This window comes from Rhea americana, unplaced genomic scaffold (genome assembly GCF_003343005.1).
Source record: "Rhea americana isolate MKP2758 unplaced genomic scaffold, rheAme1 scaffold_32, whole genome shotgun sequence".
NCBI lineage: Eukaryota > Metazoa > Chordata > Aves > Rheiformes > Rheidae > Rhea > Rhea americana.
This window is the reverse complement of record NW_028186446.1, coordinates 1,801,519-1,816,611: the sequence shown is the minus strand read 5'-3', so window position 1 is coordinate 1,816,611 and position 15,093 is coordinate 1,801,519. Positions and strand designations below refer to the sequence as shown.

The following is a 15,093-nucleotide window of genomic DNA, read 5'->3' as shown; positions in this document are numbered from 1 at the left end:
ATGATGTTTTCAGTGGCATAGCAGAGTTCATTAACTCAGAAATGTCAAAATGCACCCAAACAGTGAAGTTTTGTTTTGCATTTTATCATTTGTCTCAGTTGTTGACTTCAGCCATTAAGACAAAAAACAATCTGTTTCAGTCACCCAGATTCACTAACCCATAGCTGATTTTTCATGATGTGCTTTGGGTTTAATTTTTTAGTATTTTAGACAGTAATTAGCTAGTTTGGGAGCAAATCTTCTCTAGGGAATCATCAATTAATTACAGTCATGTCATTTATTAATGCATATTTTTCTTTTCCAAAACTATACAGCAAAAGTATAATTTAGTCCTTTCTCTTAAAAATACTAATTTATAATAGTTCTGTTTTACCATACAATTAATTATGGCCAGGTTTTAGTGTGTCCCCAAATTTGATCAAACAGCAACCTAAAGGTATCATTTTTTAGCACAGTGAACACAACTTTTTGAACTCTTAAATAGAAGAAGTAATCTACTCAAGACAGAGCTTCATAAACAAGTTTCCCGGACACAAGCTGTCCTACTCTTGCAGAATGGTAACTACACTACAATAAGAGCATGTAAAGGGGCAATACTAAACAAATGCAAGTTCACATAAGACGGTTTACCCCTGAAAGTAAAGTGATCATGTGCCAATTTTAGATGTACACCACACTTTCAGAAATAGAGGTCATTCAGCTGTGCTTCCCCAGCCTTGGCAGCAGTTTTGCACACACAGGCAGTAAGTTATACAAACAATATAACCTTTTCACAGAGAAAACACACCTCTGTTATCACCATCAACTCACAGACTCACTCCTAGAAATCAAGGGTTATGCCCGTAACTATTAAAGCCAGAATTACAACCAGGAGTCCTGGTGACAGCCAATAAGATGAAATGAGTATTTCTGGTTAGAATCTGGTTAGAATTCCACAACTATTTTTTCGCCATGATATTTCTTAATGCTAATGGCAGTTCCAAAGCTGAAGACATTTCGGTAACAAGCCCACAAGCACAGCAATTCATGGTAGGAGACATTTAAAGATCACTCTCTAGATCAAGAATTGAGATGTTTCAATTAGCCTGGATTTGCTCCACACAATTCCACATGATACATATTTAAGCAGAGGTTGAAATGTATCTRAAGAAAAACTAAATTAGAAAACTATGGAAAACAACTCCAGAGAATAGATAACAAACGTGATGGGATATTCCCCTCTTCCCCTAAGTTGCTGGAGGAAGAATCACATATTAAAGTCAGTATCTTCCCCCCTCCTCGCCACATACCACCTAAAAGCATTACTAGTCAGATGCAAAAACGAAGAGAGTTGTTCACACCCCTCTACACTGCCCTTTCCCCATCTGTAAGAATGTCCYTTAAAAAAGGAAATATTGACACTCAGCGAAGAACTTCCCTCCATGGAGAAAGCTTGCTTTGGTGCTTTTAGGAGGCAATATTTCTTCATTCAAGATAAATTATCAGGTGCCCAAAAATGTCTACAGAAGTTTGCTAGGAAAGCATAACTCCAGGGGAGAGAAGCTTTATTTCTGATGAGAGCATGTAGTCCTTTTAGAGTTTTATAAATACAAGACTTTTCCATCTGTAGGTTACTCCTTTAGACCCTCTCACTTTCGAAACTTACATCGTTGAAGAATACAGAAAGGAAAAGCTTAAACACACATATATTATGTAWTTTAATAAAAACTAACAGCATCGAAGCCCCCCCCCACACACACACTCCCTTTTAATTCCTTATGGAAACAGGAGATAAGAGGCGAAGTTATGCATTCAGATAATAGGAGAAAAAAAATCTAAAACCAGCAGTAAGACCTGTGTTACTTGCTTTCCTACAGTATCAAGTGTTAGGGTCTGACAGAAACCTTCTCCAAAGGTACCSCAGGCAGATGAGCTGCAGACAGTAAAGGGCTTTTGAAAATAAGCTTTTAGCAACAAGTGTTCTAGAGAATCTTCACTCAATCTTTGGATTTTTTAAGCTTTTATAAACAAGTGCTTTGAAGCAGTACCTCTTACATTCTGTTTAGAACTTGGACCACAAATACTTGTAAAGCACTGTACAGAWTTGCATAGGAAGTAAATCATCACTCCTTACAGAAACATTTCAAATATTTATTGGCCTTCATATATGACATAACCAATRAAGTCAATTGCTTATGACACTAGATGAGGCAAGAAGCTGCAAGTAAGCTGCAGTAAGAAACAAGCTTGCTATAAAGTGCACAAAATTTCAAAGATAAGAAGCAAATTCAGAGTATAATTAATAGAATGTCACTAAATAACTCCAATTCTATATCTGTTCTTTGGAAAAATACATACATATATTTTCTATTTTTTCCTCCTTCTCCAGGAGCCTTTTTCTCTATTTGTTGCAAGAAATAGAAACTGAACAAAACCTGAYTGACACAAATTTGAAGGATAAGGATCTAGACACAGTAGAACATCTGCTCTAGACAGTTTTCTATCATGACCAAACCCTAGCAGCCTCTTGAACTGACTTCTAGGACTTACCTCCTTCTTAAAGGGTCTTGAACATATAAGCTTCGCTATGGGTATAGCTTCAAATAGGTGTCTTAGCCCCCAACAGGTGGCACCAAAATCACTATTGCCGTATCGTTAACTGTGAAAATCTGTGTGATTTCCACCCCACCTGGGGGGGGGGAGGATTAGAGCTAGCAATAAACCTGACAGAAAATCTCAATTAGAACTTTGCTGAAATTAATGCAAAAGACAGACTTTTGTTTTTGAAATACCATTTTGCTGAATATCATTACATTGGGTTCAATCTAAGTTGTTATTATGGATACTTTCCATCTTACAGAAAAAATTTCTAATACACTTGAAAAAAACGTACAGGGAAGCTGGGACTGTTTTTCTGAAATTCTATGAGCTTTACCATTGTCTTAATATCCATATATTAAGCATGATTAAGCACTCTCTACCACTGAAAAGACCTTGTTTTAGTTCATGAAAAATATATGCACTTATCGTGCTTCACTTCTAGTAATTGCAATCTTACTTTCAAAAATAAATATTACATTTTCTTACTGATTTGAATAGAGACTRTCTTGAAGTTCTATAACATGTCCTTTTGAAGCACACACAAATTAAGCATACCTCTTCACCTTCTCTGAGCTTCTGTTACAACCTGACAAAGGCCAGACACATCACATTTAGCTGAGCCATACTACATTACTAAATAAATAAACCAGATGTTCTTCTCCAGTTTCTGGAATCCTGTGCGTCTCCAAGGTCAGYGTGAGAAGCCTGCAACATCCTGTTTCTATCTGGTACTTTTCTCAACATGAGGAGCCAAGATAAATCAAAGCTTTCCCCTCCTTCTCCCAAATAGAGCAAACCTAGAGTCATGAGAGCCTTCACACAGCTAAACAAGGCAAAGCATGGTAAGAATGATAACGAACCCAAGAAGTGGTGCTGCACGGATAACTTGCATGGATAAGCTAAAAAAAATTACTTTTTTTTTATTATTATTTTTTAATGTGATGTGTTTCCATCACATAAAGTAGTTCTGTAGCCATCAGGCTACTGCATCCTAAATAGGAAAAAAGTAATCAAGGAACAGACAACTAAGCCATGGCTTGCAGTGACTTCACRATATCTTAACCACTCAGGCATTACCACACTCAAGGAGGAGTAGCTAGCAAGCTTCCAAAACTAGTTTTTCCCAAAGGCTGTAACACCAGCCCCAGACTTTTAAGTCTTCCTAGAGCAAAGTTACAAAAGCCTATTTAAAGATCCTACAAAAAGAAACACTAAGACCCAAGAGGCAAAATTTCTCCTTTCTCCTCTATGCCTTTATTGAAAGTAAAGGGATGGGGAGAAGGCCACCATAACCCAGCTCCTATCCTCCAGAAGGAGGAAGTAAAGATATAGCTGCATATCTRTATTTCTCATGTCCCAAGCTACTTCCTATAAAAACTTGAAAAAAAAAATGCACAAAKGTTAATGTGTTAGGTATCTCCTGTCATCATTGCACGTCATTGCCTTTAAAGTCCTCTTGTTTGTTCATTAGAACTCCACTTCTTCCAACTGTACCACTCCTTTTAACTCTTCAAATTCAAATCTTTCTCTAGGTAACCATTCTGGTTCAGAGATGGACTTCCTTTAAGCTATGACTTTTTCATGACAATATCCCACATAAAGAATAGCCTTATATTTTTGTGTGTCAGTGTTTGTTTTTTTGAGAGCGAGCAGTGGCAGAACACAAGCAAGTGGCAGAGCACATCACAMAATCAAGTAGTAGCTTAGCAAGACTCCTTTCCCTTTCACACACTTAAAGGGAAGGATTCCACATTAAACACACTCAGGTTGTTCCATATGTAGCAGAAAAAATGAAATTCAGTTTCCTCATAGTTGGGAGTCTCTCAACATAGCAAGGACTAGATGAATACTATGGGTTTTCCTGAGGACAGAGTATTCACAATATTTCTCTTCCATATTGATTCTCCGACACTTATAAGATCCTGCATTCCAGCTTTTCCAGCAGAGGAGATTCTTATCTCCATCCTTCAGCCATCTGTATCAGCTTTCATCAAGCTTCTAGGAGTCCAGTACTGACCAACTTCAACCACAGTAGCCTGATTTCCTAAGGAAGCCATTCAATAGTTACTTCGCTGAAGTGAGATAAGGCAACAATCCTAGCAATTCCTCTTGATTTTGAGACTTAAGATTATTTGGATTTGATTTCATTATGATATTGATATTAATTTATTTAGCGTTATACACAAAACTGAAAGTCTTAAACCACAACTTAAGTGCTTAGAGAAACCACTAACAACAGACAGACAAGAACCAATAGCTAGAGACTGACTTCTACAACAATTTAGAAATAAAGCATAAGAGCAAGTAAGTAACCAAAGAAACAGGTTACCAGAATTGCGATGGTATTAGTCATGGTATGAACAGTGGATGTCTTTCCAATAAACATAGTGCAACTCAGCCACACATTACTGGTCTTGATCACATTCCTTTCAGTGAACAAGAAAACAGTTCCACCATTACAAGGCATTGGACAAATTCCATACTCATTGTCATCCTAAAAGTCCAAAAACACCAAAGTAATCCTTCATAGTTAAAGTTATTACTCTAAATTTTAACAGAGCAAAAACTAAACTATTTGAGAAGAACTAATACATTTAATTATAGGCCAAACATTTTATAAGCACTGCACATCACACTACACCTCAAAAGTGTTTATCACCTATCTTGCTATCCAGAGTAGATAAAATGTAGTAAATGGCACATAATCCCCATTTTCAATGTTTTGCCTAAAAGAACGAAGGAGATACTTTCCAYGACAGAATCTACAATCAGAAGGACAGGTAGTTCCTTAGGTTTACTTTAGGTTGCTCTKAAAAGAAGGGCAACTCCACGTTACAGCTTTCTTTCTTCAGAGAGCAAGTAACAACATTTTGAAACACGAGAAGAAAAATTGCTCCTTACTGTCCTCACTCAAACAAACTAACTTTGAAAACAAGCAAGAACAGACCTCCCACGCAACCCTAAATTTCACTTAGATATTTCATGATAAAAGAACCTGATCTACAAACCACTGAAACCAATTAGAATTTTTCCACTAGTCTGAGTAGGTATTGGAATAGACCAATATTTCAGTTGCTCCAGTGTGGCTAGTAAACATTTGCACGTCAAGAAGAGAAAAGTGAAAGTTTTTTTTAAATACTTTCTTTACTGCTTTGCATAAAAAGGCAATACAAAAAAAGCTCTGCATTCTACTCAGTTATTCATGTAAGTCGTAGGACATCATAAGCTGTCAAGAAGGTAGATAGGCTATCAGTGGACTGAAAGTTCTACATTAATTCAAGTGTTCTCACAGACCGAAGTAAAGCATAGCAAATGTCTACAGACAATACTGTTTTCATTTAAAGTTTAATGGAAGCTGTGTAACAGCAGGTACCAAAAAGCAACAATCGTACACTACTCCTTTGGGCTGTTCTGGTGCTCTAAGCTTATGGGTAGGTCTAAATGCACAACAATGACCCTTAAAACATTTCTGAAAAAACTAAAAAYACTTTCTAGGGCTAAGATACAAAATTTAATCCATTTATGATGCAAACACCACATAATTCATTCATAGGCTTTGCTGTTCATGACTCTTTTTGGTCTTAATTTACTGGAGGGATTAATTTCATATCCCACAAAAAAGCAATTATGTGATATACTTGCCTGCCATGTTTGATATCTTAATTTTTAGGAGTTTCTCTTTCAAAGGAAAGATTTCCCAGTGTTGTACACTTCTGAGCTACTGTGTCCAAGTATAAAGCAGGCTGAATAAGATCCACGGAACAGCTCATTAAGTGCCAGATACAGTGTCTAGAATGTGCCACCTGATSTGACAACTGACATGGCTGCAAACCCCGACCTTGCAGCTTTTGAAAGGTCTTCTTGCTCTTCACTCTATTTTCCCTATCCCTCAGAAATTTCAGGTCTCCATTGTCCTGCTTTTTCTACTGGGTACTTTGGTCACAATTTACAAGGCTAAAAACTGGAAGAAGTTCTCCTTTGCTACTGACATGTTAGGAATGTAGAACCCTTCCCTTAAGTTCAGTGCTACTTGTTCAATTCCTACTTTACATGCCAATTTCCCCCAAGGAAATAGGAAACATGCATGGGAAAAAAAATACATAGTATCTTTCAGTACCATGAAAGGATAAAAAGAGTATCTTTTCACTGTATAAGGAGAAAATTTTGCTTGTTAAACACAATTCAAATTTCAGTGGCATGCCATATCATTTTTCATAGTARGAGAACAAAGAAATTGAGGTAAAATAGTGCTTGGGTAACTAACTACTTTCTCTTACCKTAAAAACTTCATCCCTTGTATCTCAAGACTATGTATACTAGCCAAAAAACTAGAATTATTTCATTTTACATGACAGTATGGTCTTAATAACATTTTTCAGGATAGTCTTGGGAGACCAATAAATGTGCTCACTCCTCTGCTTGCAAATATTCTCTCTCTTAGTAAGATCTGTCATTATAATCAGGTTGACTGTTGTTACTAAAGACTGTTTTATATTCTGGCTTGAAAGATGTTTGAAAAGAAAGGCAATAAGTGATATGTTCTTTGCTTCATACTTTTGGCTAGATAATTGCCAAGAAGGTTTTACTGAGCCTGAAGAGATCAGCAAAGACAACAGAAAAAAAATGTAAGCACACTTTTCTTTCTTTTAAGAAGTGTCATATAAAACTTGAACATAGGACAATAACACCAYATCAAGCTCTGCCATATTTACAAGAGACAGAAGAAAAATCTTTTGTGTATCCTTCCCACGAGCCTTCTCTTGCTACCACTGCAGTAATTCACATGAACGATCTGTCAGATTCCATTAGAAACAGATTTGAAATAAATATTTTTTTTCAAAAAACCCTCAATTTAAATAAAGAATTTGATGAAGTAGCCTCTCATTCAAACAGAAAGTCAGGGCTAAACAACACAAAGCACAGAACCTGTAGAAAAACAATTCTGAGAAAGGCAAGGGGATGGGACAGAAAAATTGCCAGCTTTGTAATACAGCATTTTTTAATTCTTAACAGATAAATTTTAATCCTTCCAAATCCTGCACCAAGTTTAATAAAAGTTACAAATTAGGTAGTTATAATATAGATATAGCACGGAAGGCTTCAGAAGAAAGTATGGGACAGAAACAGATCAGATTTGTAAAATAATGATTCAAAGTCTACCAAACACTYACGAACACCATTGCAACTTTTACAGAAGAATCACATTCTAACAGTCTTATAACAGAACTACAGTAGTCAGGACCAGAGTTTCTGCATGATCTGACAGACCTGAGACTACAGTCCAACTSCAGGATCTTTACTCTAGAGCCTAATATACTCTTTGAGGAGCGGTCAGGTTGACTTAGAATTCTCTACAATGACTCAGAAAAGCACAAAATCTTCCTACCATTACTACTGAATCTGAGCAGAGGGACTAAAATTTAATGCGACCTGCTTATAAAGAGATGAAGTCCAATTTTATGCAACACCAAGGATGTTACATCATCGTTTACTGATTTTCAAATCTGGCATTACACAGCAACTATCTCACTTTGATCAGCCACAATTTTAACTTACTGTATGTGATTTTGAAGACACAGAATGCCAGAAGCATAACATCAGTACGTGGAAATACTACTATTTGTTACCAGCTGTGGGGCTAAGGGAAGTACAACAAGTATTGACCACAACGCTGASAGCTAATTATATCAAGACCTACACCTTCTTACTGTGTAAACTTGCACTACAGGACAACTCACTTAGGCCTCATTTAGAGGGTCAGGTTGATTGTGTACAGGGTGTTTTACATATTAAGCTCTGTGTTACATTACAGGCTGGGGACAAGACCCCAGCCTGTGTTCACRGAATAATCATATATCAGTTTCACCCATACAGTTAGCTATTAGTTTGTTGGTGSTGGGGTTTTTTTGTTTCATAAAAAGCATCCATCATTGCTCCCTATCTCAATTGAGACATTCAGCAAATACCAAGAAGTCAATGCAGCAGCACTTTATGTAAGTTATCTTCTCAAGAGAGATGTTTTTTATTGTCTACTACAGCACAGATCTACAATTCTAAGAATTACTTTGGGTAAAGTTCTATGAAGTATTTTCTCAAACTATAACATTTTTACACAAATGCTTTTCATACAACAGTTAATTTCGCTATATACAAAAAGCAAGCATTCCATTCAGAATCTTCAGTAAACAAATTCCTCTAGTAGCTACTTGGAAAATGAAAATATATTCAAGCAATATATATGCATTAACATGTACACATGTGGTAATAACTACTATCTAAGAGTTCCTTTTAACATTAGGTAGAAACACTAAGACATATCTGAACTAGATAAAGTACAAAGATATTTAACCTACCTCATCAAAGCTGGTATCTTCTTTCTTCAAGGCTTTAAAATAAAAAGAAAAAAGAAATAGTTATCTGCACTGCATTTCAATGAGCACAAAATAACTAACACCAGGAAAGAGAAAAATAGAGCAACATTTTCCTGTTAGAATAGGAAGGAACATGTTGGCCTGAATAACAATTTTATAATCAAACTACAAAACTGTAAATGGAATGTAGAAGAGCACAGCATGTATCCAAGAAACTAAATTTACATATTTATGAAGAATATTACCCTCTTAGGTTAAAGAAAATAAAAGTCTGCAAGTTTTTTTATTTTAATTCCTGGTGAGCATGAAAGTACTTTATGGAGAGCCTGACTGAACTTCATAAAACAAAGTATTATAAACACCTAACTATGCATTATTTGTATAGCACTAAATCTTTACAATACAGTATGCATTGTAGCAGGCATTTTTTTACTACATATGATTTACATTAGAGCAGAAGAGATTTCTGTCTTACTCGTACTGTTAGCTTCCACATAATCAGGTAACTTGMACATAATCAACAGAAAATACAGAATGAAGACAGAACAGACTTCTCATGAAGTGGTAAAGCAAAGCAGACACGAATAGTTCTGAAACTGCAGTAAAGATTAATCTGTTTGAACTTTTTCTGTTACCATAATGGATATCTTTACTAGGAGCGTAAACAAAATTAATTTCTCCAAGTCATCACTGGAACCATGTCAGTCTGCAGCTAAAGGACAGTTTTGCTTTCTTCTAATCTACACACCACAGACAGACATCCAGGGACTGTGCTCTGCATACTGTTACCTGAATTTGCCATCTGTTGACTTCTCTTGAAAAGTTAAAATAAGCCAAGCCAAAGTAACTAACTCTGGGGAAACAGAAAAATAGAGTAACATTTTCCTATTACAGTAAGAATGAACAGGCAACTAGAGGAAGTAATTTGGACTGTTACGTTCATACACTGCTGCTCCAGAAGGCTCCCTCTTGATCACTTAAGTAGCGTACTGTTTCTTACACTTAAAATCCCAGTTTCAGCAGGAGATAAGTGTCAATTACCTAACACTTTGGAGATCTGGACTTCAGCAGTTTCTTTCCTCTTTCAAGTGCTCCTTCTGCCTTGGAATCACTAGTAGTTTCTAAAGCACTCTCTCTCCTAAACACTCTCTTCAGAAGCAAAAGTGTATCATCTTTGAAAAGGCGTAACTGTGTAAGCTCTAAGACAGGCACAATTCATGCAGGTGAGCCTGGATCTGTCAGGCACTGTCCTAGGACAGCACTGCAAGAAATTTTTCAGCTCTGCAACTCCTGCCATTCGCAGCAAGTTGAAAAACACCTTTTTACTTGTATGGAAAAGTACTGACATTACAGCCTTGTTTGCCTTCATACTGCCAGTTCTTTGAGACATGAAACATGTCTTTCCTCAAATCTTTGAAAACTAGTGTTTTACAATTACTCATCTAGAATTCATGCTCAATAAAAAAAAATGGGGTTTTGCTGAAGACACTGAGCATGCATTGTACATTTTTATCATGAAGGGCATTTTTATGCTTTTGAAGGCCAGACAAAACACTTTCAWACTGCCAATCTCCAAAATTACAGGTCAGGACAAAAAAAACAACAATAAAAAAAATGTAGAACAGGTGTTAAAAAACACATTTAGATCTTTTTATTTACCTTCCAGGTCACAATGACATTCAAGCTATAAACGTAGTATACAGCACACCTAGGTCATGCTGACAACCTTCTCTCCTCCCTTAACACAACTCAAGATTTTGATGTGACCAAAAGGTTCCAGAAATAATCAAACACTAGATAACCAAACAAAACTAACAATATAACAGAACATCAAGAAATGGTAATGTTTGACCACTGTATATTCTGGCTTTCTTCACTTTGACTTCTAACTTTAATGGAAATGTTTTTTTAAGAATCTTCAAAGATAAGAATATGAGGGTTCCGGCTGCTTATTTCATCAGATTGATACTACTAATAAACAGTACATAAACAAACAGTTTACTACACAGTGTCTTCAAAAAAAAAATCACTAAAACAGCGTATTTCATACAACTAACCACATTATAAACATGTTGTTTTGTTATCAGAGCAACTATTTTCTTTTTAAACTAAAAAAACACCTGAGCTAAAAAATTAAACTGTTTACAAAAGCATTTCTCATTATCTCAGGTATGTAAGCTATGTGAGCATACATTAGAGGAGATTAGAGGAGATAACCTTTGTATTAGTGAGGAGTTAGTAACAAAGCACAGACTAGATGCCCAAAACAGCTACAGACTGCTTTTAATGCACTATAAGCAATTTTCAGCAATGTTTTCTTTCTTTCCACCCTRGTGTTAGTTTTTTGGCTAAACAGATCGCATAAGAAAACAGAAGTCAAATGGCATGAACTGAAGAGATCTCAAATATGATTTTGACACTACGTTAACTTTAGCAATGCATAGTCAATATCTCTTAACATAGCTAAAATATATCAGTGATAATTTTATAAAATTACTGATTACTGATTTTAATTACATAATTAAGTTGATTCTTAGTTTTACACTTTGATAAAGCTGTTTATCCTAAAAGAAACAATCAATCAACTGCATCTCAAAAAGCTGTTTCATCTACAATACCGTGTGATCATTTATATGGAAAACATACGATCTAAGCAAAGAAATTAGAATTTGTAAATTAACTTGGCTGTCTGCGTACAAGTGGATGTGCTGCCAGAAACCTATCAATAAAAAGGTCTGTAAATTTTTAAGATTCTTGGTAGTATAATTTCCTTGTGATATGCTAAATTTTAACAGGGCTATATCTTGTCATACCAGAAAACTTCTGACAGTAAAAAGATTGYATTAGCTGCAAAAATAGTTCATTCCTCTAGAACTGTGAGCACAATTTCTGCAATAAAAAGGCATGGCACTAATTTTAGAATATTAACTTCAGTTTGGCACCATAAGCCATATGTGTTTCTTCCAATACACCACAGCTCTGTATCATCCTTTAGCAGACCTGCAACTAGCACAGGATGAATGCTCAAAGATGGACAATCTGACACTTCACAATTTTCAGCTCAGCAAAATAATCACCCTCAATAACAAGTACTCTAGCAATTATGGACCAGATCGTAATTTTGCAGGATGAGGATACTTATCACAGCCAGATCTACATCACCCTCTGCCAGTCTCTGGGTGTAGTGGCTGAAATACATCATATCACAGTTAAGAAAATGAGCCAAGTCTACTTCAAATTATGGCATATCAAATAACAACCCTTCTCTTGTCCCAAAGATAACTAAGCTGATCTTAAGACTATCTCTATCTAAAAGCACTGAGAAAAATTCCAGAATTTCCATAAATAAGTATTGAAAAACAAAATATATCATATATTTGGTTTTTTTCTCCTTTTGGGAAATGGCTTCAACCATTAATTAGCATACTGCTGCACACTGGGGAAGAAAAACGATCACCTCTTAAATTAAGTCATTGTTGATGTAGTCTCTAAGATAGAAAAGACTACTTTAGGGGAAAAAGTTGTCCTGAAGGTAGTCTATTGAGTATTAAGTTACATGCCCTAGCACAAGAACACAGCCAAAGACAATTAAGATTGATTTACGCTGCTTTTAACAAACAGGACAACATAAACTCTGGTACCCAAATCAGAGGGTCTTAGAGCACTGGAAAAGTGGTATCTGGCGACTCAGATACCAAAAATAGTGGAGAAAAGGGAAGGGAAAGACTAGAAAGGTCTACCATTYTCAGAATGACTATTATACATTCCCTACTGTAGCATGTGAAAGTTTAACTCATTACTCCCTTGGTTCAAACACCATTTCTATTTCTCATATTGTTCTTATGACTCTATCAATAATGCTGCTGTGTACTTAGATCTATGAAAACACAAACTTCAGCAGAAGAACAAGTAAGTTAAAAGATCATCACAGTTGTTTATAACAGACAAACCACAGATGACTGACAGAAAGTTGAGGATTAGATATATATTAAAGTAATAACTGGCTAATCTCACCAAYGAATGCCTCATTATCAAGAAGTGTAAAACCAGTGTGGCACACAGCCAGAGAGTTAAAGACTTTTTTCTAATGAGATTTTAGTTTTCTCTTCTTCATTTCAACATACAAGTTAAGTACAGCACGTGTTTTAACTGAGGATTTCTTGGTATGCAAGTTAGAGTCTTTCAAACAGAGGTTTGTTTTGGTTAGGCTTATGGGTGGCTCTGGGTATAAGAGAGTGACTATCTTCAAACCCCATAGTGATAAACCAGACTTTTTTGTTCAAAGAGCGATTTCCAGCACAATGGCCAAAATACTAGACCATTTGAAGACGGAGCAGTCTTGCTAGTAGCAGCTGAGTTTTAATAACAAAACAACCAYAACAAACAAACAACTGGCCAACCAACCGCATTCCTATACTGCTGTGCACACTGCACAAAGAACTAGTATAACCGCAAGACATAACAATATGTACACCTAAAATCAGGCCAGAGTTCCCAAGGAAACTAACTAAAAGATTTCTTAGCTTGTGAAAATGAAGGAGAGACACGATCACCCAATAGTGCCAACTAAACCATGCAGAAGCTATCATGCAGAGCGGCCTTGATGCTGAAAAGGCATTAATGGGGCTGTCACCAGTATGATAAAGCAGCATCTTCATTCAAGAGATTTTCTTTGTTAATGACTTCCACCATTAGTAAAACCCTTCCACAGTTCTATTTACAAAGAGTGTCTGCATGTGCATATATACACACACAAATGTAACTGATCAGATCAAATACTTGGCTGCCTTTTTTTCCTCTTTTTTAATTGAAAAGAATTAAATGTATTTTACAAGCATAAGATAATTATAGCTGAAAGCTATTTTCACATGGGGACAGAGGGACATATAACTGTGACTTAATATTCACTTCTGAATTGAAACTTGGCATCTACTCTTGAAATACTTTCTTCCTCTGTTTTATAAATACAAATGAGTTATCTTCAGTCTTCTCCATTTTAAGACCAAAAAAAGATATCTGATTTCAAATGTTCTCCTCCACTTAAAAAGTTTGCAGTTTTTAAAACATAAAGTAATACATCAATGCCATAAGAAAACACATGAAAAATTACAATGCCCATGTACTTTAATGCACCCCTCGATGAGACCGTCAAGAAAATAAGCACATGCCACATCTCACTACTACAGCGCAGGTACTTCCCAAGCCCTCGCCTGCACAAAGCCGCTCGGAGGCTAGACCCCCATCCCCAAGATGACTGCAAGGGAACAGCCCTGGCGGGACACGACGGAGGGCGCAGGGAAGGGCCCTTTTCCGGCTGCAGAGGGGCTCCCTGCTCGGCAGCGAGGTTACACCATCAGTGGGACCAAGCATGCTGAACAGAGTGAAGCAAAGCACTGTGCCAAAGACCGAGAGAAGCATCAGCCGGCGCACGCCAGGACTCTTCGGCATTGTTCTCAGTAACAAATCCTAAGGCAAAACAAACTGGCGTCAAACCCGAATGCAGTGCGGTGGTATCAGGGGGCAACACACTCAGCAGTGCCCTGCTCGGACAGCACTACCTCAACATGCTTTATGTCACTGAAAGAATGACAAGATTTAGCAGCAGATGACAGACAGACTTCTTTTGTCTAGCTTCCTAAGCCACTGGTCCGCTGTTATCTGCTTCAGCATCTCATGCCTCAACTTAAAAGAATGTGCAGCCTGACCAAAATTAAATTACTAGACCTAGCGCAAAACAATAATAATAWTTTGCTTTTCCATGTTTTGTCAAGGTTTCACTTTGGCAAAAGACACAGGCTAGTCAATCCTCATTTTTACTTTGTTTCCCTCTAGCCTGTTTTAAGCCAATTCAATTAGAGATTCGTGCCATACTGCCTGGTTCCATACACTGCCGGGAAATATTTGTTATTTTCCAAACATTATTCACAAGAAGTGTTTGAAAAGACTGCAACGGCACGGTTGTTCCCAGCGCGGCAGCGCACAGGATACCACCACGCCACTACACAAATAACTGGTAAGCGAGGAGCAGAAAGAGCCTGTCCCCGCACAGCCCCGCGTTTCGGCCCGGCCCTACCCAAACCCAACCGCTCGGTGGAGCGGGACACCTGCGCAGACAGGTAACCACACCGCGCGGAGAGCCGCG

General features: G+C 36.9%; 1 protein-coding gene across 3 annotated transcripts in view; it reads right to left on the bottom strand.

The window, feature by feature from the left end:
• The window catches only part of CDK14 (cyclin dependent kinase 14), a 330,258-nt gene that overhangs the window by 314,702 nt on the left and 463 nt on the right, over nucleotides 1-15,093 (bottom strand). For all 3 annotated transcript variants that reach the window (XM_085310484.1, XM_085310486.1, XM_085310483.1), the window contains exon 2: nucleotides 8,934-8,965. In XM_085310484.1, the coding sequence (XP_085166610.1) occupies nucleotides 8,934-8,965 (32 nt within the window). The remainder of the gene's footprint in view (nucleotides 1-8,933; nucleotides 8,966-15,093) is intronic.